This window comes from Thermobia domestica, chromosome 8 (genome assembly GCF_964235325.1).
Source record: "Thermobia domestica chromosome 8, izTheDome1.hap1.1, whole genome shotgun sequence".
NCBI classification, from domain to species: Eukaryota; Metazoa; Arthropoda; class Insecta; order Zygentoma; family Lepismatidae; genus Thermobia; species Thermobia domestica.
Window position 1 is genome coordinate 159,771,439 of NC_137461.1, and position 27,399 is coordinate 159,798,837.

The following is a 27,399-nucleotide window of genomic DNA, read 5'->3' on the forward strand; positions in this document are numbered from 1 at the left end:
TTGAATGAAAAGTGTAAACAAGCTCTTCCCAGTAGATTAAGCGGTATGTTTTCTGAGCAAATGTCGAAGATTAATAGCGGTTTGAAATATAAACATATAATAATAATAATAATAATAATAATAATAATAATAATAATAATAATAATAATAATAATAATAATAATAATAATAATAATAATAATAATAATAATAAACTAAAGAAGCGTCCAGATGTTCCTAAGAGATAGGTGTTGCATAGGGCCGAAGATCCGACAAAACACTAATTTGCTTGAACGACGTACCGGTGCGTCCAGCCTACTGTATTTTAAGTCTTGTTATTGTGACTGAAGTTTCATGTTGAATTAAATTGCCAATAATTGACATGCTTTCTTTATTTCCTATCATGCAGTTGGTAAGTTTAAGTTTCAGAAACATGAAACGATTTCGCGCTTTGAACATATGGTAGACTTATCTTACAGAGAAAATCGAATGTGATAAAAAGAATTAAGGAAATTGTAGAGTGGAAATATGAATATCAAAGTTAAGCGAAGATTTCGTGCTGATATTCTTGCCTGATCCGTATATTTCAACAGCAACTAAGAATAGGATAGAAAAGAAGGTGAAGAGACATTTTTTTACTGGAATCAACTCAATTAAATAAGTAAATAAATAAATAAATACGTTTAAACTAAACAAAAGTTCTGCTATATACGCCTTGATGCAGAAGGTATATTTTAACGACTAAGATTAAACAGAAGGTGTATAGCGTATACCGCCTACAGCCCTATATGTAAGTACGTGGAAAAGTCATTATTATTATTATTATTATTATTATTATTATTATTATTATTATTATTATTATTATTATTATTATTATTATTATTATTATTATTACAGCTATATACATTTGGAAAAGATTCCTTTAAGCTCTGAAAGGAGCTTCAAGTAGATATCTCATATACGAAGTATGTCCAAAATGACTAGAAATAGACTTGATTTCCTCGTGCACTGAACGCATTATATTGAAGAATTACTGTTCAACATAAGTTGCTTCTAAACAAAAGCTTTACTTCGACCTTATTATACATAAGTTGAATGAGATATATCATATACTGCAAGGCATAAAATGTATTGTTACGTGTGCTTCATCGTATTTAAGGACTGGAAACCAGTCGAACAATCTCTTGGCATACTAGTAATAAAATAAGATATAAATTTATGGTATTGATTGAAACAAATTCCGCATATATTAAACAGCATCCTCCTTGTCCTCGTGCAAAAAACTCGAATACTATTGTATACACCACCATCATGCTCATACTTGTGTATTTTTGTAAAACGTTTCTGTCAGCTTGTAACTCTCCCCTTTCTTCTCACTCTTCCGTCACTCGCCGGAGATAAAAATATTTGAGTCAAACACTTTTAAATGGATATATTCGTAAGCATTAACAATACCAAAGGGGTTAAGAAGAGCGAGTGCACCACGCCCCTCGTTGTTACACCTGTCCCACGCTCATTTCCCAGATATGTATTGTAATGTAGGTCTAGAAGTATACAATATCCTTTTTTGTATTTAGACAAGTAACTAATACCCCAAACTTCTTTGTTTTACTGACCCCTCCCCCCTAGAAAAAATAGAAATATGTAAATAAAGAGCAAGCATGCGCCTCACTGTTTGTAACTACAGTATTATGGAAGTATACTGCTTAGGATTGTGAAGTGGACTGCAACAACTTGAAAACAATGGGAGAAGGTAGAAGAGCCACAAAAATAAATGGGCTTATTCATGTTAAGAAATTGAAACTCTCTGCCGTATACTCAATATTACAGCATGCAATTGCTGCACTCATCTTCCAAAAACGTAAACTGTACTTTCTTGTTCAGTTTTATTTATATTAATATTTGAAACAAATTTGCGCTCGAGAGCATATATTTATCATTTACACAAACACGTTAAAAGCATGTTTATGGTTAAAAATAAGTGGTTGCACAATCATTTAACATATAGGAGTAGTGTTGTCCATGAGACGAGAGATACACGATGTTCTTGATGACATATTAGGCGAGAAAAAGGTCTTCCAATAGACAAAGGTATATTTTTCGAGACGAAAAACATTTTAAGGACACCACTTCGACTCAAGACTCTCCCAAATCGCTTCTCGTGGTCAGTACAATGTAGCAACAGCCACGCCTGGATTGATCTAGGATAAAAAATGTAGAAGGCTCAAGTGTTAATCTCTATATCGTTCTATACTTTCTCTAGTTCAAACATAACATTCTGGTAATAATAATAATAATAATAATAATAATAATAATAATAATAATAATAATAATAATAATAATAATAATAATAATAATAATAATAATACACTACTTCCACATGAGCTCTTCCTTTTTAGCCATATGGGTAGCGTACACGCTTTTGGCACGGAACGTTCTGGTTCGATTTATGGTGAGAGCTCATGTGGTATGGATACCACAATAAGCTATGGATCCACGTTTGTTGCTAAAATGAGACGCTAAACTTTAATCCAACCTCGGAAGTTAAAAGTGCTTCTAATTTCAAAATTCTTTTCCACACATTTCGAGATACTGACACTTTTTTATTTAACGTGAAGATTTTCATAATCACTGTTTCTTGAGTATAAGCGTCAATTTTTATTATACTTCCAAACTATGCTAAACGTAAGTGTCGGAAGACTTATAGAACGACTTTCTCCGTTTGACCCTCTGTCAACAGGAATCAGGTCAAGAACAGTAAGAAATATCGAGATGCGCTTTCTCGAAATCGAATCAGTGTCTCAAGAATAGCTACTATCTCCTCCATTAACTATCTATTCAACTGGTTCAAATTAATCATTCCATGTTTCAACGTTTATTTAGAACGAAAACGGGCAACATACAATAACTATCCCAAACCAGAAGTTGTTCCAAGTTACTATTGCTTCGATTTCAATACTGATTTCCATAGAGAAAAAAATGTTAGAAGATATCGAGATGTGGTTTTCTGAATCGATTTATTGTACAAAAAATAGGTCTCACCTTCTTCATTAAAACTCTACTCAAATCGGAAGTGGTTCAAATCATCATTTCCGGTTTTAAAATTTAGTCATACAACAAAAGTGGTAATAGATAACGGTATATGGTGCTCTGCAATAGATTCAGTGTCTCACTAAAGCATATATTCGCAACCCGCAACACTACCAAAACCGGAAGTGGTTCAAATTTACTATTATTTCTGGTTTGAGTACAGATTTTCATAGGACAAAAACTGTAAGAGATATGAAGATGCTCTTTGTTGCAATTGATTCATCATCCCAAGAATAGGTCCTATCTCCATCATTAACCATGTATTCAAACCGGAAGTGATTCAAATTAACCACTTCTAGTTTCAACATTGATCGCCATAGAATAAAAGTGGTACTAGGTCTATGTAGCGGCAAACTGTTTTCTGCAAACGATTCAGGGCGTCAAGAGAACATATCTTCATAGCCCACAACACTCTACCAAAGCCGGAATTTACTACTACTTCCCGTTCCAATACTGATTTCCGTAGAGGAAAAACGATAAGAGATATATATCTAGATGCAGAGTTCTGCAACAGATTCAGCTCCCTAAGAGTATGTTCTATCTTCTCCAATAACCGGCTGCTCAATCCGAAAGTGGTTCAAATTAACGATTTCCAGTTTCAACTATTCCCCAAGTACAACGAGTAATGACTTTTTGATATGGATTCAGTGTCTAAGGAATATATTCTATCTGTGATCGTATTAATTAATCTATTAGGACCGGTAGTTAGAGATGTACTACTTCAAGTTTGAGTACTGAATTCCTAGAGTTTGGAAGTCTACCGTACTTTCGCATTATGAAACGAAACTCACTCAATATTGTTTTCAGTGGGTGCTCATCTGCGGGTTTTGAAGAAAAGTTACAACGTTTTTCATTCTAATTTTTTCAACAGATTCAATAGATTAGTGGTTATCAATCTAAGGTTCCCCTTTGAGATGCATGAAAGACTATCAACGGAGGGACACTGGCCTCTGAAATCAAATGAACTGTGAAATTAGTTTCAAACTGCAAAGTCGTCAATTTTTTTTCATACCACCATTGCCTATTTTTTTTTTTTTTTTTATTGAATTTGGACTGAACATTAAAATTTTATTTTCCCATATTAAATGTGTAAGCAGCATTGGTCATTGTCTTAACTTTTAAAATTGTAACGTGTAATTAGATGAATTATACTCACTGCTGAAGCTAATTTTATATTACCTAATTATTTTATTGGTATAAAAAAAAAAACATTCGATGTTAATTTCAACGCAGAAATCCAATTTGTGCTAAGAACCCATTAAGAATCTCAAATGGGCGCTGAGTCCTGGAACATCCACGTATTGACGCCTATGGTCTCGAGTGGAGCATTTCGTGTCAATGCAAATATAAATTAAGAATTTTTCATACAGACAGTTTCGGATTGTGATAGAATTTATCCTTCTATAGCAATCACTTTCAACTGGATGCTCTGCGACGTCACAGTTTGTTGCTCGTGTTCCCAGCAAATCACACGTAGAAAGCAAGAAAGCAGCAAACATACTGTTGATAAAATACAGTCAAACAAGACGAAGTCGATAGTTTTGCAGATGCACTGTTCGTGTATTGGTGATTAATCGAATACTGCCAGTTTTTTTTCTATTCAATTTCACTCACATCATTCTCTCCGTTTCTCTTCTCAACCTATTCTAAGGGGGACATGGTGGCCCAGTAATAGAGCGCTTCCTTCTGGTGCGAGGGGCCCTTGGTTCGATCCCCGGCCAAGTAAGATTTTGATGAACAACATCATGTCTGTGGGTTTTCTCGGGATACCCCCGTTTCCTTCGAAATCTCATTTCACCAATTCTTCCATCATCATTCACTTGCCTTAGTCATTGTCTACCTTAGCCTAAAGGGCATAATCGTGGGACATTAAACTGAAAGATTTCATTTCACTTTTTTAAAAAAAACTTGCTCTCATTCTCTCTCTCCTGGCTCTGATCGTAAAAGCTTGTTCCTATTGTATATAGACAAGTAGGAAATGATTACTCTGTAGGTATAACAGCAATATGATTTTCACGAGATTATTAAATATCTTAAAAGGATTTTGCTTAATATATTTATATAATTTGAGTGTCATGGATATACAAACGCTAATATAGACCTAACTGCTGTAACGACTCCTAAAATTCTTACCAGATACACTTTCCCCGAGAGATTTCTTTCTACCTTTCTTTTTTATTTTAATTGCTCGAAGTGCCAAAAGTGAAATTATATTTTCGGTTAAAAAATAATGTTAATGTATGTTCCTGACTTTACTTGTACTAACAAATAAAAAGAAAAAAAGTGTAAGCTTTCTTTGGTGAAAATTTGAAGAAATTCGGTTGGGTACTAAGGAAGTTACGACAAAAAGAATGTAGCAGAAAATATACGTTTATAAGGTTAACTCCTCGTTGTACCGCCCACGAGGTGATGTTTTAAATTCTAGTCTCAGTTCTTTTGTTTACTAATACACGCACATCATCACAGCACTAAACCACTTTCTCTGTCATTGTGTATTGAACTGTCAATCAACCATTCAACCGAGATATGAATGGTACGCGGCAGTTTGGCCAGTTCGTAAAGAAACTAATACTCCCCCTCTTCTCCGTACGGCAACAAATACTCCCCTCTCCTCTGCTCATCCGACGAAAAGATTACAACAAGAAGCGTGTGGTTTGTCTATTGTCTCTTTATGTCAAAATGTTATCCATAATGTTGGTAGCCATGACAAACTTCAATGTTCCAACTACAATATTTAAGAAATGTTTAAGCGGAGACAACCTTCATATGGTAGTGGTACGATTTGCTTTGGTTAAGTTCTTAAGTATGAAATTTAATGAGTTGTAATACTATGAAATAACTAGAAAAAGTTCACACTAGACCTCATGACCAAAAAAATTAATTGCGTATTAATTCTTTATTTTTTATTTATTTACTATGTTACTTTGTAATAACATTTCTATGAACGGTTAGCGTAAATTGATAAAATTTTACTTAAATTCGATCAAAAACCTATCAATTATTAAATATTTTTCGAAAATTATCTGGAAATGAGGACCGTAATAAACCTTCCAAAACGATAGATATGGTATAGATATAACATTTTTAAATAATAAATTAACGAAATTCTCTATGATAATACATCTTGTAATATATTATTATTCTGAACCGGAATTGACCCAAAACAAAAACTTTTTTTGTTCTTCGATTTTTTGACTTCACAGAAAGAAGCTTTGGTGGGTTTTACTGATTCAAAGACACTTTATTGCTCAAAAAACGCAAAATTCTTTATTTGTGAATCGATAATATAGTAGATAAACCTTTTTATAACTATTTTAATGTAAAATGGTGGAATCAAATCTCACTCCCTTTGAAATAAGAGCCATTTTACAGAAAATACGTGAACTCTGTAAATATTTCATGAAGCAAAATGTTTTAACAAAGAGCGTATATGAAAAGTATTATATTGTTTTATTAATTTTTACTTTTAATCATAAGTACAATCTTATGATAGACTCAAAATTACAGCTAAATGTCGAATATCTGAAAAGAAAAGCAATATCTATTATTGGGACCGAAATAGACCTCGAGCAGCTATAGATAGATAGATAGATAGATAGATAGATATAGAGAGAGAGACAGACAGACAGACAGACGGACAGAGAAGGCTACATCAGCAGGAGATTTTGTTTCGGGAGAGGTTTGAGAAACGGGTAAGAAACATTTGTGCTGTACGTGCAGTGCGAAAAATAGTCACAAATTTATTTCGGGAGGGGCTTGAGCCTGATAGGCACCTCCTAAATACAGGACTGTACATCAGTCAACCGTTCCCATATTATCTAACACTGCGACGAAAGAAATTTTGAGTGAAGACAATTTTAATTTTTATCAATATTCGAGACGAGACCGAGACTTTCGAGACTGACCTAAGTCTCGTCTCGGTCTCGTCTCGATTTATAGAGGCCTGTCTCGGTCTCGGTCTCGTCTCGGTTATATAAAATCCGTCTCGGTCTCGGTCTCGTCTCGATATATAAAAGCCCGACTCGGTCTCGGTCTCGTCTCGATAATTCGAGACGAGACCGAGACGAGACCGAGACTAGTCTCGGTCTCTATATAACCACCATCATTAATAATATTTCTATTTTTTCATATTCAAAATTTAGAGTTATTAAAGTACTAACATTCATATGATGAAAGTTGTTTATTTATTTCCAATTTATAACTATTCTAACGAAGTCATAAGTTAATAAGGTCTTCATAATCTTTGTTTTAGCATTGTGAAATTTATACCTATATAAATATATTTGTACCTATATAGATCTAGATTTATTTGTATTATAATTTTCGATTTTTAAAATGCGTTAGTATTGATTATTAACGAGATTATTTATGTTAAGATTAGTTACGAAAAATGTCAAATACCATGCAAAAATACTAACAAACTGCACACACTTCAGAACCTCGACCTTCACATCATCTTAAACTCTTAATCTTATTATAATAGAGGAATAAACTAGAAATGGGTTTTAAAAAATGACGTGGGAGTAAGATGCAACTAGTGTAAATAGAATACGCAAGCCGAGAGGTGTGTGATCCCGTTCTGTTCTATGATAGAAGTTCTCTAATGGGGTCATAGTCGTTAAGTGAGACCTTGTAGTGCATAGAGTTTCCAGATTAAACTGAAGACAAACGCGGAGATTAGCGTCATTTCGACGTCAAGATCACGAAAGGGCGTAACTAATTAAAAAAAATGCATTTTCGAGGTAAGTCCATTGGAACATGGTCAACGGTGGTATCTTGTTGCTTTCAAATGGACATGGCTCAATTCCCATTAGTGTCGAAATTATAAATAAAAAGCAGAAAGACGTATCTCATAAAGAGCTCAGACTTCAGATCACAAAGAGGCGTAAATTAAGTTACGCCTATTTGTGATCGTGACTTCCCCCCCCCCCAAGAGAATGTAAGTTGATTTACGCCTATCGGATTTTTATTTTTCTACCACTAAAGAGTTCCAGGTTTGTTTGCCGGTACCTGGTTCAAACCACGCAGCATGTAATTGTTCGAAACTTTGCACGCTAAGTTGTTGGGAGTACTCTTTCAAGATTGCCGTGGTTAATCCAACGTTAGTAGTTCATTTTGTCACGTTCGTTGAAGTGTTAAGATGGATGTTCTAATGCAATTGAATGACGGATCAAAAACATAATTCATTCTTCAGTACTACGTTGTGTGTCCAAACGAAAACCTAGTTTTACAACTGGAACATTAGTGAAAATGTGGCATGACAGCAAATGGTATTATGGACTGCTACTGTCACAAATTCTTTGCAAGAGTCGTGTGAGCCAGAATCCCAAGGTAGTTCAAGTTCGTAGTCATCTGCAGATAATATTCAATTGATTCCAAGTAAAGCTCTCCAGTGTTGTGATGCCGTGCCTTCTGTCTTCACATATCAAGGAAAGGTTGAGGAAAGCCCAACAGAATGATCAAAACTCTGTACGTTATCGACAGTTGTTACTACATCTGAATCTCAGTTAGCTGCTACTTCAAGGACGTGTCGTAACACCAAAACTCTACAGAGAAGAAATCGGAAGCTATGAAGATAGCTGGTGTGAAACTAGTGATGATGAAGATAAAGATCCATCCACTTTACATGGGTACTTGTAATGCGAAAATGTGCAATGAAGATGCTGTAAGCACCTGCGAGCAGTGTAAGAAACATGTTTGCCGCTTACACCTGCAGAGAAACTATGCCTTCCACTTCAATCAATCACCTATGAAGCTCACAAAACAAATCCAAGGAGAACAAGGAAACGTATCTAAGAACACATAATCATTACGATCTACTTCATCTGAAGTATTAGCTGTTAACATTTACAACAAGCACTTCGTTGAACGTTCGCCCTGAGAAAAATAAGAAAGGAGAACAAGAAGAGGGTGAATAAAGAATTAATTACTAAGGAACGGCGATTAACTGGGAAACTATACATAAAGCTAGTACAATAAATTTAGTGCCGCCACGCAGAGTTGGTACTCGACGTATTGGAATATTTTGCCAGAGAAGTGGGAGATGTTCTGCTTTCAGTGATGAAGAAACAGAGGAAATATATCATTTTAGGGTTTGGGGAATCTCTAAATTCAAAGAGAATATATTGTCTCGCCAGACATGTTTCTTCTTCTAACCCCAAACAGAAGACAGAAAAACATAAAACATAGCGGCAAATGGAAAAGTGATCGCTTTTTTCTTTTCGGTTTGTGAACGGATGCAGTCGACAAAATAAAAATTATATTGTCGCTGGAGTGGTTCTCTATGCATTGCAAAACTACACTAATGTGGTAGTACTCTTAACTTTTTAAGGCGTTCCATGGACAGAATGAGGAAGTTCTGGCACACAGTGCTATTACAACGGCTATTAATAAATCCGGCAATCTCTTTGTACCTTTACAGTTTGTCCCTATTTTCAGACTATCTAGACGAAATAGCCATACAATGTTAAGTCTGTAGTGTATAATGATTTCATGGACTTCGAGCGCTAGTTCAAAGACATGCGAATCCTTGGGAGAAGGAAGGACGACGAACAAGGAGATGACGAATCTAGCCCCGTTCACTGCCTAGATAGGCCAAAACGTCTGGGACTTTCTGAACATTCTCGTATTATAAACTAGTGATTATAAACTCCTAATTTTTATTCACATTTTTTGGAGCTTTTAGCTGTGTCAGGAAGAGTCATTTTTCAGAGCCGTTTTGTAGAAGTCTTCAGTTTTCAAGTTTATTTGAACACAACTAGTGGTTATCATAAATTCTGTTTGTATCATCTGACTATGAAACTATCACCATATTAAACATTGTTCGACATGTGCAGGAGTGACTGGTATACCAAGAAAATTACTGAACTGTTTGAAAAGATTTGGTGTATCTACTTTCTCATAAAACACGCTCCATAAATTACAATTATTATTATCCTTCGTACCAAGTGTTGATATTACAGATTTCAAAACAGTAAACTCATTATACAATCCATTTCCATGGAAACTAACTTTAAGTTTTACCTCTACCTCTGTCAAATCATTAAATCTTGGTGCTGAGCGACAATACTTGCTCAACAATGAAAAGATATTAAACTTAACCTTTCTTACAATAAAAATATAATTCTTATAAATAACAAACAACTTAAAACATAATGCATAACAGGCATAATAACTAATTATACCTAATTTAATATTAAAACCTGCAAACTTAGTTACTTAGCAAACAAACCCATAGAATGTATTTCGATTCTGAGAACTCCGAATAGCATCTGATCTGGAAATCCTTGTAGTGCGTGTTGTTGACTTCTACTGTGCAGGCATTACCAACACTTCACTTTTAATTTTTAAATGGGGTTTGGTTTGGCCTGATCATACCAGTACTAGAATTTGTCTACTATACCATTATACCTACATCCTACATTTTAAATTATGGTGAATTTAATACCTCGGTACTCGATTATAACTGTTGCTTATTTATCGCAATTTCTAACCAATTTATCATAAATTTCTAAATAATTACTGTTGCTTTGCGTGATTTTAAAAAATCTTAAAAACTTAGGGAAAAGGAAAATGAATTTTCATTAAATAGTCGTATCAAAAATTTACTTTGCTCTGGCTTTATGAGAACGAACGTGTCATTTTAACAGCCACTGAAAAAATTGAAAGTAGAAAATGATTCCCAAATGAAATGTTTCGAATAACGTCTCTAGTCTCTTTATGTCTGAAGAAGGTGGATAATTAATCAAATTGAATGATTATGAACGAATTAGTACAGTAAGAAGAGAAAGGAGAACTTTGAGAAATCCAATCATCACGATGTTGTTCTCCTTCAATGTATTTGAACTAGAATCGAAACAAAGTGTCCAGGTACCAGAGATAAGCACTCTGCCACTAAACCACTGTGGTGCGAAAATGGTTTGGTTCGTCCGTAGCACTAGATATAGCCTATTTCAACAGGAAATAACCCCGAAATATTGTCCAATATCACATGTGTCACCTTATCTTGCAAATGGAGGGGAAGTCTTTCGTGTTTAATAATAACTGGATCGTAAATAATATCTGTGTTGGTCGGACAATCTGATTTTTCTCGTTATTTCATAAATGCTATTTTGTTTTTCATTGACAAACTAATTCAGTCTTTCCAAATATGTTGTTGTTTATTGTGAATTTTGAAGGAACAAACCTATCTAGGAAATTCGAATTATATAGTGAATAATAATAATAATAATATAGTAATAATAATAATAATAATAATAATAATAATAATAATAATAATAATAATAATAATAATAATAATAATAATAATAATAATAATAATAATTGTTATTATTATTATTTAAAAAACGGCATATGAAAATTTAGTCATAAGTATCAGTTTGTTTCTATCCTTCTAATCTTGCTACGAATTTAGAACAATTATTTAATTTGGAAATTTGAAGGGCTTAATCACACTTACCTTTTTAAATGCACTGGAGACATAGAATTTACAAGGACGAAGAAATCTAACCAAGTAAGCATCATCCGTTCGACATACTAATGTTTCATCACCTAAAGAAGAAACAAATATTTTTTAACATGATTTAAAAAACAAGAAAGAAAGAAAGAAACTTGTACACCTTAATTTAAGGAAAATTATTCAAAACTACAATAGTGTTGACCACGAGACAACATGAGATGAAAATATGGTTTTCTTGTCTCGTTTCATATTCTTTTTTTATTGAATCCTCATCTCATTTCAATTCTTGCAAAATTCTTGATACGAGAAATCATTTGAAGTATCTGTAATTACAAAATAATGAAGTGGATGATAACTGTTACTAAATTATGGTTGTGCCATTTATCGATTCGATTTCTTCTGATTTCCCAAAGGACAAGCTTGAGATTTCTTGAAACACATTCAAGAGGATTTAATTGAGCATCCTGCTAGCTACGTGGATAGCATACGCGTCTTCGGGGAGAGAGAGCTGAGCTCGATTCTCGGCAGGAGCTCATATGGTTCAGATTCCACGTTAAATTTTAGGCCCACGTTTCATACACCCTCGGTGCAGAAAGGGATGCTGATCCCCATCCAATCAATGAAGATTTAATTCTTTTCTCCTATCAAACCGTAATGATCTAGTAAATTCTGAAAGTCTTAAATTTTGTTTAACTATTAGAAAATTCATATTTTTAAGTCTCTAAATCTCTAACTTGCCGAAACAATTGTTTCTTCTTACATTATTTTGTAAAAGTAATTGAGTGTTTTCGTACCAATGCTTAGTGTTCATTGTCTTTGGGAGTTGCAGTCCCAAGTTCGATATCAGTTGCGAATATGGATTTCGTGTTGGTCTATCATAAGGCTATTTGATAGCTATGTGAATTAAGAGATGACGAATTTAAGTCTAGAAAACCAGAAATAATATCTCAGGATGTGTTGTCAATGTGCTTACCACAAGTCATTCAGTTGAACATGCGTTTTTTAGCCGGTTATATTTTGTTCAATTGACATAATGCAGTTTAAAATGTAGATCCAGATATAGCTCGACAGAGTCTGAGACGCTGAAGTTGTGGGAAATTATCAAATAACACAATATCACATTGACACTTACTCACAATAGTTGATCGAGAATAAATCATTTCTAGGTATTACTTAACTCAGTTGGTCATGTAATGGTTTGTTATGGCATATTTAACTGCAATTCCAACTCAGACAGCAATTAAGTTATTTTTGTCGGGCCATATCCGATAATTCGATAAATGTTTCAGTTTGTTTTGATAAACGTAACGTGGAGGGACCAGAAAGAAGTATTTGAGCCAAAAACTTTCTAAAAGACAGACAAAATTTGTGATAACAAATCTTGAATAATTTAATAACATATGCAACTGTAACAAAGTTTCATATTATTGGGTATTCCCTAAATTATAGCATGTCTCAGGGAAGTATTTTGGCATTATTGCTAAAATAACTGTTTGATGCAAGTTGCACATGCGTCAGCATTGTTTACATCATCTTTCTTCCAAATTGAGGGAAAATTAATGTTGAATTGGAGATTACACAAACACATCTTCCACATTCTTTCGTAATTTCAGAATCTAGGAATACTTTAGGTTTCCGTGTTTGTGAATCTCTTCCTCATACAAAAGTGAATACTCTTGTGCCCACTTCGGCATTTTTTTTCAAAAAGTACTCGCTCGGGATCATCCATACATTGATTATACACTCGTCATGTTGACATACATCTATATAGCCAGTCATTCATCGGATTATATTCCAGTCTCGTGACAACCAGTTCTCATCTTTAACAAAGATCATCATTGTTATTATTATTATTATTATTATGGAGGTCTATCCCTAAGTTTTACCTTATATTCATTTACAAAGAACTTACAAACTAATTTACATGAATAAGTCTTTTATGATGTCTATTAACTTCATTCTTCTTAATAATCGCCCACTAGTTCTATACACTCTACCATTTAGCCTAAGTTCCAATCAATATTAGGTAAGGAGGTACATACTATTACTAGAAATATTAAACTTTCAGTTTACAACATAGCATATTAATTCTTTTTTAAAAAAAGAAAACTTTAATATAAAGTTTGTATACAACAGGCTAAATTAGTGTACAACACTATAACTCTAGGAATTTCAACTCTACTTTTCATTGAAGATCACATTATGTTTGTGAATATAGTTGCATTTACTCTAGACACGACTGAAGACTTATGTCTCAGGATCACTTGCATTTCGGGGATGAAATGATACTTTCGTATGAAACTTGTAATTAAGAAACATATTTTTAACTTCACATTTTTTTTCATAAAATTATTAACAATTCTAATATGTAACCAATAACGGAAACGATACTTTAAAATCTTGTAAAATAACCTAACGCAAGTGCAAAGAAAGTATGACTGTTTATGCCTGCAAATCAATTAGCCAAGTAAATTACATTTGACCTTGGTGTTACGTAACTTAAAAAAAAAAACAACATATTATTCCATTAAAAAAAGACGAATGGAAAAACAGCAATAACTTGTTTTACTACCACGGCCTTTTGACAAAACCACTTCGAGTTATGTAGTATACAATTACAGTAAATGCTTTGCAATTTGTGATATTTTGAAATTCAGAGTTTTTACAAGGTTGTTATATCTGATAAATTAAAATCAAAAGAACGTGTTCTACATCTACCATAACACGGATTCTTTTATAGACATAATTTGTTTTCATTATTCACGAAAAATTTGAACTACAAATAAGTGACAAAATTTGTATGACATTGCTTCATATTTTTTTTTTTTTTTTAGAAAAAAAAGAAAAATACATTTGTTCTAAAGAAAAATTAAGTATCACTGTATATTTTAAATGAAAGTTTAGTTACGAAAAGAAGAAAAAACAAAGAATACATTTTAATCACAAAATAGATATTAAAATAAATATAAAAAAGGAAAAACTCTTTAAGAAGAGACGCATTCGAAACCAGCATTTATCTTTTTTTTTTCAAGTAAGGATTACTTTTATTAACCGAAATGATCAAATGCAAATTTATATACTTAATATTTAGTGCATATATCATTATCCCTATATTTTTAAAATAGTAATAATTACAATTAGTTTACGAGTGGCCTTAAAACAAGAAAATACATATTATCTCTTTGAAATATCCGAAGGGTATTAAGAACATTTAATAAGAATGCATCTATATAAGCTATTAAAATTGGTATAATATATTATTTGTATAATATATAGCCCTACCTATTGAATATTTTCAACTATAGGGGATATCAAGGCTATTTGAGTAAATATAAGAGTTGATTTTTAGTTTATCGTCCCTTTCAGCAGCGAGGCTATATGAGACGTGGACCTACTGATTAACGTGGAGTCCGAACCACATGAGCTCCCGCCGGGAATCGAACCCGGGTCTCCCACGCTAGAGGCGCGTGCGCTAACCGCTTAGCCACGAGGGAGCTCTAAGTAAACGTAAGAAAATCACTCACTACGCATTTACTGTACGCAGCAGAAGAATAAACTTTTGCTCAGTTTTGAACTACTTTTCGTGTGTGTAAATGTTAGTGTTTTTATTATTATCAATGTATTTAACAGTTTCTGGGGTTACGAATACTTACTTGGCAAGGCGATTTGCAATGCTTATTTTCTTGACCTGATATAATATTAAGCACACAGCAAATAAGATGCCAAAGCTGTGTCAGGACATATATTTACTGAAGCGTACACATATGTATAAAACACAATGTTTGCATATTTTGGATGGTATTTCGTCTTGTTTTTCCGCAACGCCTGCGAGTGGTACTTCTTTATTCGCAAAAGTAAATAACGGGTCTATTAGAGTCAATTGAATTTTGAGCGAAGCATGGGATCGAAATATTGTATTTACTACTGCATAGTGCCCACGAATTACAAACATCAGCAGAGCGGTTTTTAAGTTACCAAAAATTTAGTGACCAAGAGATTACGAAATATTTTCTTAATAACACATGGAATTTACATATAACATGAATGACATGGACTCTTTGATACTTCATATACTGGAAAGAGCAGTAAGACTAAGAATTCTGAAGACAAAGAGAATTCATAAAAAAAATTCTCTTGACGACCTGTATCAATCAATAATAGCCATGATGAATGTTGTGATGTAAATGAATCCGAGAAAAATGTGCCATATGAACTGACAGTTAATGCCTAGGGGTACCTCTCACGAATATGTCAGAAAATATGATTGGATTCTCTGCCAAGCATGTAAATAATGATCTCATGAGATATGTGAGATATGGTTCGAGAGAAAACAATTTACCTGTTGCAGGTGCTTGTAAAGTGATTAACTATTTCCCGTGAATAAGTGAATTGAAGTGATTTATGTATTGAACAGGAACTCTCTTAGTTCATAAATTTCGTAGTACGGTGATTTCAATTTTTAACTTACTATTGTGTAAAAACTTTTAATTTGAATAAGATAATTATTCTAAAATTATATTTTTCTATAATAATTATTCTCATGTAGTAAGTAAATAGCACGAGATCTAGATATGTCAATAATTTTAAAATAAAATAAAATAGAAGTGCAGCATAATAGCTCAAATGACTCAAATAGCCCAGTGTTTCTTGCAAGATTATTTTTTAGCCCAATTTTAACTTTAAATTTTTCTGATAATCAGTTTTATAGTAGAAATTTAGTTCTTTGATATGCTATGGTAATTTGTTAATATTTTGACGTCATTAATTAAATTGCCTATTAAGCTGGGGCTTCAGAAAACAGTATTCTCTTACTATACTCAAATAGCCACAGTCTCTTCTAGTGCGTGAAACGAAATTAACTTGAATTTTATGTTTTCTGCCTTTTTGGAACTAAAGTTAAACCTAAAAGGACTACAAAAGCAGATCTTGAGGATTCCTTGTAGTTCGCTGACCATAGTTTATGAACAATATTCTAAACAAAGGGTAGGAAGAGAATAAGTGTTCCGTCCTACGATCAATTTGAACAAAGTAACGACATTGAAGTAAGTATTTTTGGTATCCAAAATTTTAATTATTAAATCCAACTATTGGCAACATCCACTAATATACGTGGATTTATCTGAACGGTCAGTTTTAGGTATTTTTCTTTCTCCCTCCCCCAAGATGCGGGACTGAATATGGATGTAAACAGGATCGGAAGTGTTAACATTCATCTCAGCGACCTCGAAAACTATGAATTCCACACAAATATCGGTCGTTTTCAATCATTTATAAATGTTCTCTTCCCCCTCCTTCCTCCAGTCATGAAGTAAAAAAAAAAGTTACTTTCATTTTTACTTTATATATATATATATCCTTCCTACCCCTTCCTTAAGTTGCATCGTCAAAGTAAAATAATAAAAATCATCACAGGCCCGAACCTCATCTATGACGAAAATTTGATCGAGATCGGTCGGGTGGTTCAAACTGTTAAGCTTTATTTATTTCTATATGTCTACTCCTCCCCTCCCCTTCCTCCAAGTTCTATCGTCAAAGTGATATAATCAAAATCATCCCAGGACCGAACCTCATGTATGTTGAAAATTTGATCAAGATTGGTCGGGTGGTTCAAGAGTAATGAAGTCACAAAGATAGTCAGTTTCATTTTTATATTTTACATATATCTCCCCCTACTCCCTACCCTAAGTTGCACAGTCAAAATAAAATGATAAAAAATAACCCAAACCCGCAACATTATCTGTGTTTAAAATTTAACTGAGATCGGTTGTGTGTGTTTCAAGGGTTATTAAGTTTTATTTAATTTTATACATATCTCTCCCTTCCCATCCCCAATCCTTAGGTACTACTGTCAAGAGAATATATATATATATATATATATATATATATATATATATATATATATATATATATATATATATATATATATATATATATATATATATATATATATATATATAACTTTCCAGTCCTGAATCTCATCTGTGTTTAAAATTTGATCGAGATCGTTTGAATGGCTCAAGAGTTATTAGGTTTTATTTATTTTTATATGTCTCCCTCTCCCCTCTCCGTCCCTTAAGTTCTACCGTCAAAATCATAACATAAAAGACACCCTAGGTACATGTCACCATTCGTAAAAAGTAAATCATACTACGAAATTTCATATCCTGACCAAGTTTATGAGCAATTCAGTAGAACTCAAACTAGGTTCTTAAGTAACAACAAATTGCTAGATAGTAGAATATCCTAAAAATAATAAAAACAATAAGACGCTTCCAATTGAATCTTCAACACATAGTGTTAATAGGTCATTCCTAATCAGTTGCTTAATGTAAGTTTAGCATAAAAATTTCTTCCGCAGTTGTAAATTTAAATGTTGGTTTCGTTCAACATAGTAGTATGAAAATGCAAATTTTGAACTTAGAGGTCAAAGAAACACAGTCTCATAATAGAAAGAAATGGGAACTTAAAGTAAATGTAGGTCAGCAAGAAACATGTAAATTTTAAATACGTTCCAAAATGATATAAAAAATAAAAAGCTTATTAGAAATAAAAATATTCTAGGTCATAACGTAATTTCATTGAAAAGCAAAATAATTCATGCAATTCAATTAATGTAGGCCGACTGAAGTAGCATTCGAAATAAGTAACGTGTTAGTGCATAATTCATAAAATGTTTTGCTAATACTAGAAATCTTTTTCGAAAGAAATATAGATATTGTGCTGATGGCAACAATTTGCGAGAGAAACGAAAATAGTATTACTAATATTATAAGTAGGTCAACTGATTCTTGAACCTATGTAGTTTGGAAACACAAAAAAGTAAAAACTTAAAACGAATTTTTGACTGTAGCAGAACGGTACCGTTTACGAAAGTCGAAATTTTGCAAATCCTACAGCCTACAGTATATGATGTAAAATTAAAAAGAAATTCGAAAAGATAGTATTAGATAAATTGTAAATGTGTTACCACCGGCTTAGTTATTTGTTGTATGTACAACCTAGGCTAGGTTTTCACAATTTCTTAGAAATGTAAACACTATTCGCCTTATGTAGAGTCGTTTTGACGTATGTTTAGCGTCATACTAAAGGCCTGACTACTGCAGGAAACATATGTTAGTCGAACTCTTTATTATGATACTAATCACTCGTCAGAACGACCCTGCATAAGGCCCTATATGTTTGAAAAAAGAGAATTTTGAAAATATTTTCGTAAAACGTTTGTAAACAAATATTTCAAAACTCAGGTAAACCTTTTTAGATTTTACCACAGCATTTTTAGAACCGGGAAAGAAAAAAGTAAATCTTGATCTTCTTCTTGTATAAGTTACTACCTGATACTTGCCTATCAAAAGTAAAAGTGATCAGTCAATGAGATATTGGATTTAGAGCCATACGTTAGACACTTATGGGAAAATAAATGTCTGCACAAGGAAAATCTTGTAATAAAAGTTAGTCAATATAGTCACCTGCTTGTGTTATTAGATTAATACCGTTAGAAGTGTAGTATATAAAAAAATAATGCTCTTTATATTCTTTATATCTCAAGCTCTCTCTATATATACGCCACTACAAAGTAGTATCTCTAATACTGCTTTGACACACACACACAAAAAAAAAACAACATTTAATTCCACTATATTTCGCAGTCTTCTTCAAACTGAACTGTAAGAACAATATACTACATAAATAAATAAATAAAATATTGTCTAATTATTCCTTCTTCACTGGCTCCTCTCAAGAAACTTTAGTTGTCTAGGGTATGATTAATGTTATTCTTATTTCATCCGGGCACAGAGAAATTTTTGTTTTAAAGAACGAAACATTACTTAGGCTTTCTTTAATATTTTATTAGTAGACTAGATATGAGCAAAAAAGTAAAATTTTTTCTATGAGAAGCAGCAAAAGAGTTCTCTTTCAGGACTCTGAAAACTCTACTAGTGAGGGATCGAACTCTGAACCCATCACTCCCTACTTAGATACGAATACATGCTAGTTTATGCTCTAATTTATAAGGGTCCTGTGGCATAAGTTTCTCTGCCCTCTTTAACGGAACAGCTCCACTCTGCCTTATCTTTAAAAGCAATTCCTTGAATCAAAGAAAATGCTTGGCCTATCTACACAAGTCTCCAGAACTCTAGAGAACCTGCGAAAAGGAAAACCTGGCTAAATAACAATACAAGGTGAAAGGTTAAGTTAAGGTAAGAAATAAGTCTCTTTAATGAGACTATAAACTGGCCCGTGCTGTGGACCTTGCCCTAACCAAGTCTCTCTCTTCAAGACAATAAACTGGCCACCAAAACTAGGCCTTGCCTTAAAAATAAGGTCTCGCTCTAAAAGACCAGAAACTTATCTCTTTTTCAAGAGATAATCACTAACACAGGATTAGGATCAGGCAATCAAAAAAGGAAAACAATAAACTTTAACTTGAGAAACAAAGTTCTCATTCCAGAGGGGACTCGAACCCAAAACCATTTGAGCTCGAAATTAGAATTCTTAAATAGACCTATCCAAGAGATTAAAACGTATCTCAAAATACAAAAACCTATTTAATAGATATCCCCACGTCATCGGCGTGATTAAAATTAACCTATTAAACCAAAAAAGAATTCTCCTCAGAAAACTATTCTTAAGTTATTTGCGAAAGAAAAACCTATTCCCTATCCTTGGTCATTCCGAGAGACCATCCTAACCTGCCAGCCTTAAACAGTATAGCTAAAAAAAAAAAAAAAAAAAAAAAAAAAAAAAAAAAAAAAAAAAAGGTTGATCCAACAGACATTAGGACCGTCGGTCGAACGTAACCATGTGGTCCAGAGTGTCAGAAGAACGCCTACCAAGCGAAACAGCTCGGTATATATACGATTCGGCTCACACGTGGCAGCATCCAAAAACGAAAAGATCTCTAGCTAAAATAAAGAAAGTTCGTTGAAAATTTGAAAAAACCGACGCTACCAACCTCCCCCCATGAAGTTCTAACAGTTAACAAGCACGTATCCGATCCTAAGACTATGGAAGCAAATGCAACAGTGTATCTATCTAAGCAGAAAATCTTTAAAGGCAATCTCTCTAATGCTATATAAAAAAATATGATAAATATGATACAAATTATATACAGATAAGTTATACAAATTATATAAACATTATAAACATATAAATATATAAGCACCTAAATAATTATCCAGGCCTGGAATTTTAATGAACTTAAAAACTATTAGATTATATATATCTATATTTAAACCAGATACTTTTACAGTTAATTTATTACAAGTAAGTGGATCGAAAATATCCACTTACAGAAGATCACAGAGATCAGTGGCGAGTCTTCAGTCCGGTACTTTTGTGGTAAGCTACCACAGTTCTGTCTAACCACCTAGGTAATCCTTTGTAGAAGGCCACCTTGTATTAGTATAATCCAGAAATATGTAAGAAAAATAGGAAAATATTTTGATATTGATAATGTGTTAAATATGTTTTAAGGTTGACTTAATTTTTTGATGTTATAGAAACACTAGCTATGGCTGAATACAATTTATGATTACAATGACCCCCTATTTTTGGTTTTATGTCCTTAGTGGGTGTCACCTTTTCTTCCAAATTTACACGCTTGCCTAAACCTTTCGTTGTTATCAACAAAGGATAGGGAATCATAGTCATATGTGATTTTTATATGGGTTGGAGAACTTCAAATTTATGGAATAAGCATTGGTGATATATTATATGTGAACAGGCAAACCACAATCTGTTCGCAGCCCATTTTCTTTGTATTACATATGCAACAAAATGTTCGCGTAAAGAAAAAGCGTTATCCGGCACTTACTAATACTATTGTTCAGCAACCCTTCTACAGCAATATTGTATTAAATTTAACATGTTACTAACACTTTGGAAGTTCTACAAAACTTCATATTTGTGTTCATACTATAAATATTTTAGTCTTATAATTTGTTAGTGGTAAGTCATTTAGTGATGTTTTGTAATTTTATATTTGAATCGATGCATTTTAATATTAATTTCATCACTGAGTATTGTGGATGATTCATCATTAATTAATTTGATATTCGAAAAATTTTGATTTTACGTGAGCTAGTGTTTTTATTTCATTTTGGACTTTATGACAAATAATAATTCTTTGAGGGAACGTATTGTTTACTTCGTTATATTTATGTAACATTTTTGTTAAGTTACCTAAAAGTTTGTTTGGAAGTAGTTCTCCATGCAAAAATTTCTGTCATCACAAGCAATGAATACATGTCTTCTATCAGAAAAAAAAAATGAAATCGGAGCCGGACAATTCGGTGATGTCCCTTGTAAGGTTTTGTCTGGTGTACTCGAGAGTAAACGGAAGTTGTACGGATAATGCCAACCCATTCTTCAATGAAAATAGAATGACCAATGAAGAACGATCAAATTTCTGTTGACCATAAGACGAAAGACTTCTCGTCTCGTCTAGAAAACGTGACAAGAAATACGTATGCGAATTCGAGACAATAGAATAAAGATGAGAACTCTTGTCTCGTTTTAGAAGCAAGAAATTTCTCGAATCTCCTATGATGATTAACAGTACAAAAACTATAAATTAATAAAGTGATTTACGAGCACAATGAAGAGCATTTATCAATCTTTAAATATGCGCAACTCATTACATAGTTTCAATAATAAGTATGGTTTCAATGTTATTACTAGATATCGGATTTGTATACATTTAAAATGCATAAACTATGCTGTTAAATGTGTTAAAATATGCACTTAATATGCATTAACAATCAGTGGTCGAAGTGAGATGGTATGCGGCGGTATGCCGTACCACCTTTGGTTTTTGTGTGATGAAGGTTTTCCAGTAATCAACCATACCATCACTGGAAAGTGAATGCTAATATAACTATAATAAATCCATTTTTATGTACAGTAATTGACGAATAACATTGCACGTTGAAGATTTAATTTGCTATTTAGAAATAATTTCTTCGTTGTCAACACAGACATTTTTTTCCTGCCTTTTGTTTTTAAAATGAGGTGTCTAGAAAGAAACTCCCTTGCTCCTACGCAAGAACTCGTCTTGGTTGTGTGGGTCTAGGTCAAAACCCCCACAGCCAAAACCCCCACACTCAAGAAATGTCAAAACACCCACACAAACGGTCATAACCCCCACACAAATGGACAAATCTCTCAAACGCACGAACGGTCAAAACCCCCACAGCCAAAACCCCCACACTCAAGAAATGTCAAAACGCCCACACAATCGGTCATAACCCCCACACAAATGGACAAATCTCCCAAACTCACGAACGGTCAAAACCCCCACAGCCAAAACCCCCACACTCAAGAAATGTCAAAACGCCCACACAATCGGTCATAACCCCCACACAAATGGACAAAACAGCCACACATAGCAACGGTCATAATCCCCACATAAATGGACAAAACTCCCACAAAATCGGACAAATCCCCCACACTCTGAAATGATCGTCATTTCACGTCTTTGTTGCGGCTCTTTATGACACCCAAGAACAATAGTTGCAACATCAGTTTAAGTGGAATAAAAAATGTTATTAAAAAGTACAAGGGCAATACATGAGTATGGGGGTTTTGTCAATTTGTGTGGCAGTTGTGACTATTTCTGCATGTGGGAGTTTTGTCCATTTGTGTGGGGGTTTTGTCCATTTATGTGGGGATTGTGACCGTTGCTATGTGTGGCTGTTTTGTCCATTTGTGTGGGAGTTATGACCGTTGGAGGTTATGACCGACTACTAGTGTGGGGGTTTTGGCTGTGGGGGTTATGACCGTTCGTGTATTTGGGAGATTTGTCCATTTGTGTGGGGGTTATGACCGATCGTGTGGGCGTTTTGACATTTCTTGAGTGTGGGGGTTTTGGCTGTGGGGGTTTTGACCGTTCATGCGTTTGGGAGATTTGTCCATTTGTGTGGGGGTTATGACCGTTTGTGTGGGCGTTTTGACATTTCTTGAGTGTGGGGGTTTTGGCTATGGGGGGTTTGACCGGTTCCCGGTTGTGTTGGTTGCAGATGAGGGTCCCATGACAGAAAGAAATGAATCATGAGCCCAATCCAAACAAAAAGTAGTGTATTGAGGCGACTCGTTTAAACTTAAATCGGAAAGTATTAGTTATGAGTTCGTCGGGACTTCTTTTATGCCTACAATGATAAAGAAATACATATCTGAGTCTGATATTTACGAGGGAGTCTGATATTTACGAGTTTATGCAATCAAAAAATTTATTGTTTTCATTAAAAAAGTATTTTTGCGTCGTTCTAATAATTGGACAAAACTGTGAATACGTGTGCGGTGATTGGGTGCGTGAGTTGAGTATATCCCTACTATTTAGATCTTTGTGGCGATTGTCTTTTTGAAATTAAATATTTTCAATATGGAAAAGTTTTTAGTAAAAATTAAAACGCAATTCTCTTACATGATTTCCCAATAAATTCATTTATCAGGAAGTTAATCCTCATGACATGAATTTCGCTGCATTTCCTGATTGTCTTACGAGAGCACAATGGGAGGACAAATTTCCTTCCAGGGGTTTGGGAGTTTACCGCGAGAAACTGTTTAAAAAATGTTCATATAAAAACTCGGTTTTTGAGCATTTTTGTATATAATTCTCTATTATACAACATAAGAGGATATTTTTTATTTTTTTCAGAAAGCTGGGGGTGGGAAGCAAAGGCTTACCATGCTCCCTTTCCCCGTAACTACGGAGAAGCTCTCCCATGGTTTCGAGTCATTATGTAAATAGCAATATTTTAGTCAACCAACCCTCAATGTATTTCAACATTTAGATAGACGGTATGTCGAGTCAAAATTGTAATAAAACATACCACCTCTGCTTTTTCCCACTTCGAACACTGCTAGCAATGCAATAAAAGAAAGCAGTTTGAAACATGCAGCAAAGTTGTGACAAAGTTTTGTAGGTGAAATATGAGTTTGCAAGTGTACTTTACCTTTCAGATACTTCTTTTCAGAATTTATTGTTATGCCGGTTAGAGTTTGTATACTCCTAAAATTTTAAAACACACAAATTGTGAGATTAAAATAAACACATTATTTGGGAAAACGATCTCTAGGTTTTATCCACATTTGTATTTTAGAATGCATCTCCTTCAGACAAAATTATACGAGCCTTACTTTTCTACACATTCTCACTATACCAAAAAAAAAAAAAAAAAAAAAAATCGTTTTTAAGGAGTTACTTCTTCCCATAATTAGCCAGAAAATGACATCTTAACATCAATAGATGTTACTGGGCAATATTTATAGAGAGGGGCAAGGTTAGTATCCATATTTTCTGGCAAGTTGAAATTTATTTAACCCTTGAAGTTATTTTTCCATGGTTTCAATCGTTCTGTAGTCGGAGTTCCTGGCAATAACATCCGCTAATTTCTTTTCCACAGAGCGCTCGAACTTACAAGAAACTGACGAGCTCGCGCGGAACTTCATCAACTAGAGCTAAGTATGCACTGAGTAGCATTCTTCGCGTCTCTTGTTTCTGAATTGGTATCGACGCGATAATACAATGGCTTTATCATTATCAGATTTCTCTTAACGCCTTGGGAATTGTTAGCATCTTTGCTCTGCTGATCGGTTGTGCTCCTCCATAAATTAGGCATTTTTCCATTCTCCATGCAAAAACCGTTCTGTTCCATAGACATATAAATGCATTCAAAATACAAACTAAAACTGTATTTATTCCATGCTATAAGCATACGTCTGAAATGAAAACTTATACAATATGCCGAGTATGCTTTTAAGCACTAATATATGCTCTAACTTGAAATATACATTATAAAACTTCAAACTCGAGCTGTATTATTATTATTATTATTATTATTATTATTATTATTATTATTATTATTATTATTATTATTATTATTATTATTATTATTATTATTGTTAGAAACCCCTCCTGGTATGACAAAGATGCATATAATCAAGCAAAATATGCATTCATATAAAAATCCGATATCTAGTTATTACATCCCCGCCCCCCCTCCCCGTAGACTTCTTTTTACGCGGAACAATTTTGACAACTTCTCGATGACAGGGAATAAATTTTGTACTTAAATTTACAAAACGAGACGAGAAAAAACTTTGAGAATCGAGACGAGATATGAGTTGTGCAAAAAATTACGAGACGAGGAAACCTTATTTCTCGCCTCGTGGGGTAACACGAGCTGAAACAAATGATCAGGCAATCAAGATGTCCGAAAAAATTCCCATATAAAGCAAAATGGCTGCTATCTCATTAACTGTATAATTTCTTTTTACTCTAGTATACTCTGTTTCATATGACCCATCATATAATTACTGGTTGTTTGGTATTAAAAGCTCTTTCCTTCGCAAAGTATTCACCCGTCGGATACCTTAAAATTAATGGACTAACTTGATTCACTGTGCCCACGGGCATGCCCTAACACGATAGGTATTTTTCAGAACCGAGTCATATCTGTATTGGGACACATATCGCAACACTGCCATTCCTACGTGTCATGTTGAATAGGTAGCTGAGAACACTCTATTCGATATTCGTAGTTTGAGGGGAAATTTCCTTAATCTAGGGACAGTTCGTAAGTAAAGTTAGAAAAGACGGGTAAAAGGGATTTTTTCGATAAAACGTGAAAATCCAGAGAAATTTTCGCACAAACTGGTTGACCAATACAAACGTTTAAATTTTTCTTTCTTCGACAGAAATGAACCAATACAATAGCAATAATCTGTGTGTGTATGTATGTGTTCAAAGTAGCATAATTTGCACCCATAATTTGTATAGTTTTTCGTTAAAAAAAAAGTGAATGATAAGTAAAAGAAATAGAAACAAAAAAAGAAAAAACAAATGTGGTTCTCACTTCCTTTAATTTGCTAAAGTAATCACATAACTTCTGTCATAGGAGTTGGAACTAGGAAAAATATGATAAGGAAAGGGGAAAGTTTTGTGACAGTCGAGGGAAATTTTCTTAAAGAAACTTACGAACAATAATTCTATCACTGCTTGTGGTCGCGAATCATCGTCCAATTATCACGACAAAATGATTTCCCAGCGGAATGCAGAATTAACGTGCAGTAGAACGCAGACAAAAAAACTAATTGCTATTCAATTAACGTTGGACGCTATACTGCAATCAGTAGCAGATGTTTCGTGTTACCAAACTAAATAAAACTGAGTAAGGTCAAGGCAGTTTATCTTTCCTATAGTACTCGAAGAGTAAATGTTTTCATTCAAAATTTATAATTTTTGAATTAAGATCTCAAGTAAGGAAACCATCAGACAATATTAAACTGGTTAATGGCACATATATGTTGGCAAAACATGACCTCCCTTGACCCTGTCATTATGCTATTATGTGTTATGATTGTTTCGCATACAAGATAAAAAAATACAAGGTCTGTATGATAAGTAATGAGACTCGCCGCGCCGCGGCGCGCGTGTCGCTGGAGCGGGTTTGTCGGTGATGGAGGATGTAGGGGGGGGTCCGAGCAAAGCAACGCACCGCGCGTCAGTTGGCTCCGAGCCTTAGTGGAGCGCGGACAAGCCTTGGACAAAGCCCTTGTGAACATTCTTGTCACGGCGGAAAATCAACAAACATGGAGGGTTCCATCGAACAGCGTTATGCGATCAAATTTTGCGTTCGCCTGGGGAAAACGGCTACTCAGACGCTTTCTCTCATCACGGAGGCCTACAAAGAGGAAGCCCTATCCAAAGCCCAGGTGTTTCGTTGGCACAGTGCGTTCCGGAACGGCCGGGAAAGCGTTGAGGATCTGGAGAGGGCTGGACGCCCGACAACAGTGACTACGGACGAAACTGTGGCAAAAGTGAGGGATCTCCTGAACTCAGACCGTCGATTATCGTTGAGATTGATTGCTGA

At 34.0% G+C, this 27,399-nt stretch overlaps 1 protein-coding gene across 3 annotated transcripts in view; it reads right to left on the reverse strand.

The window, feature by feature from the left end:
• LOC145693314 (clavesin-1-like) overlaps positions 1-27,399 on the reverse strand; it is a 283,708-nt gene that overhangs the window by 96,870 nt on the left and 159,439 nt on the right. For all 3 annotated transcript variants that reach the window (XM_081769190.1, XM_081769189.1, XM_081769188.1), the window contains one exon: positions 11,528-11,619. In XM_081769190.1, coding sequence (XP_081625316.1) covers positions 11,528-11,619 — 92 coding nt within the window. The remainder of the gene's footprint in view (positions 1-11,527; positions 11,620-27,399) is intronic.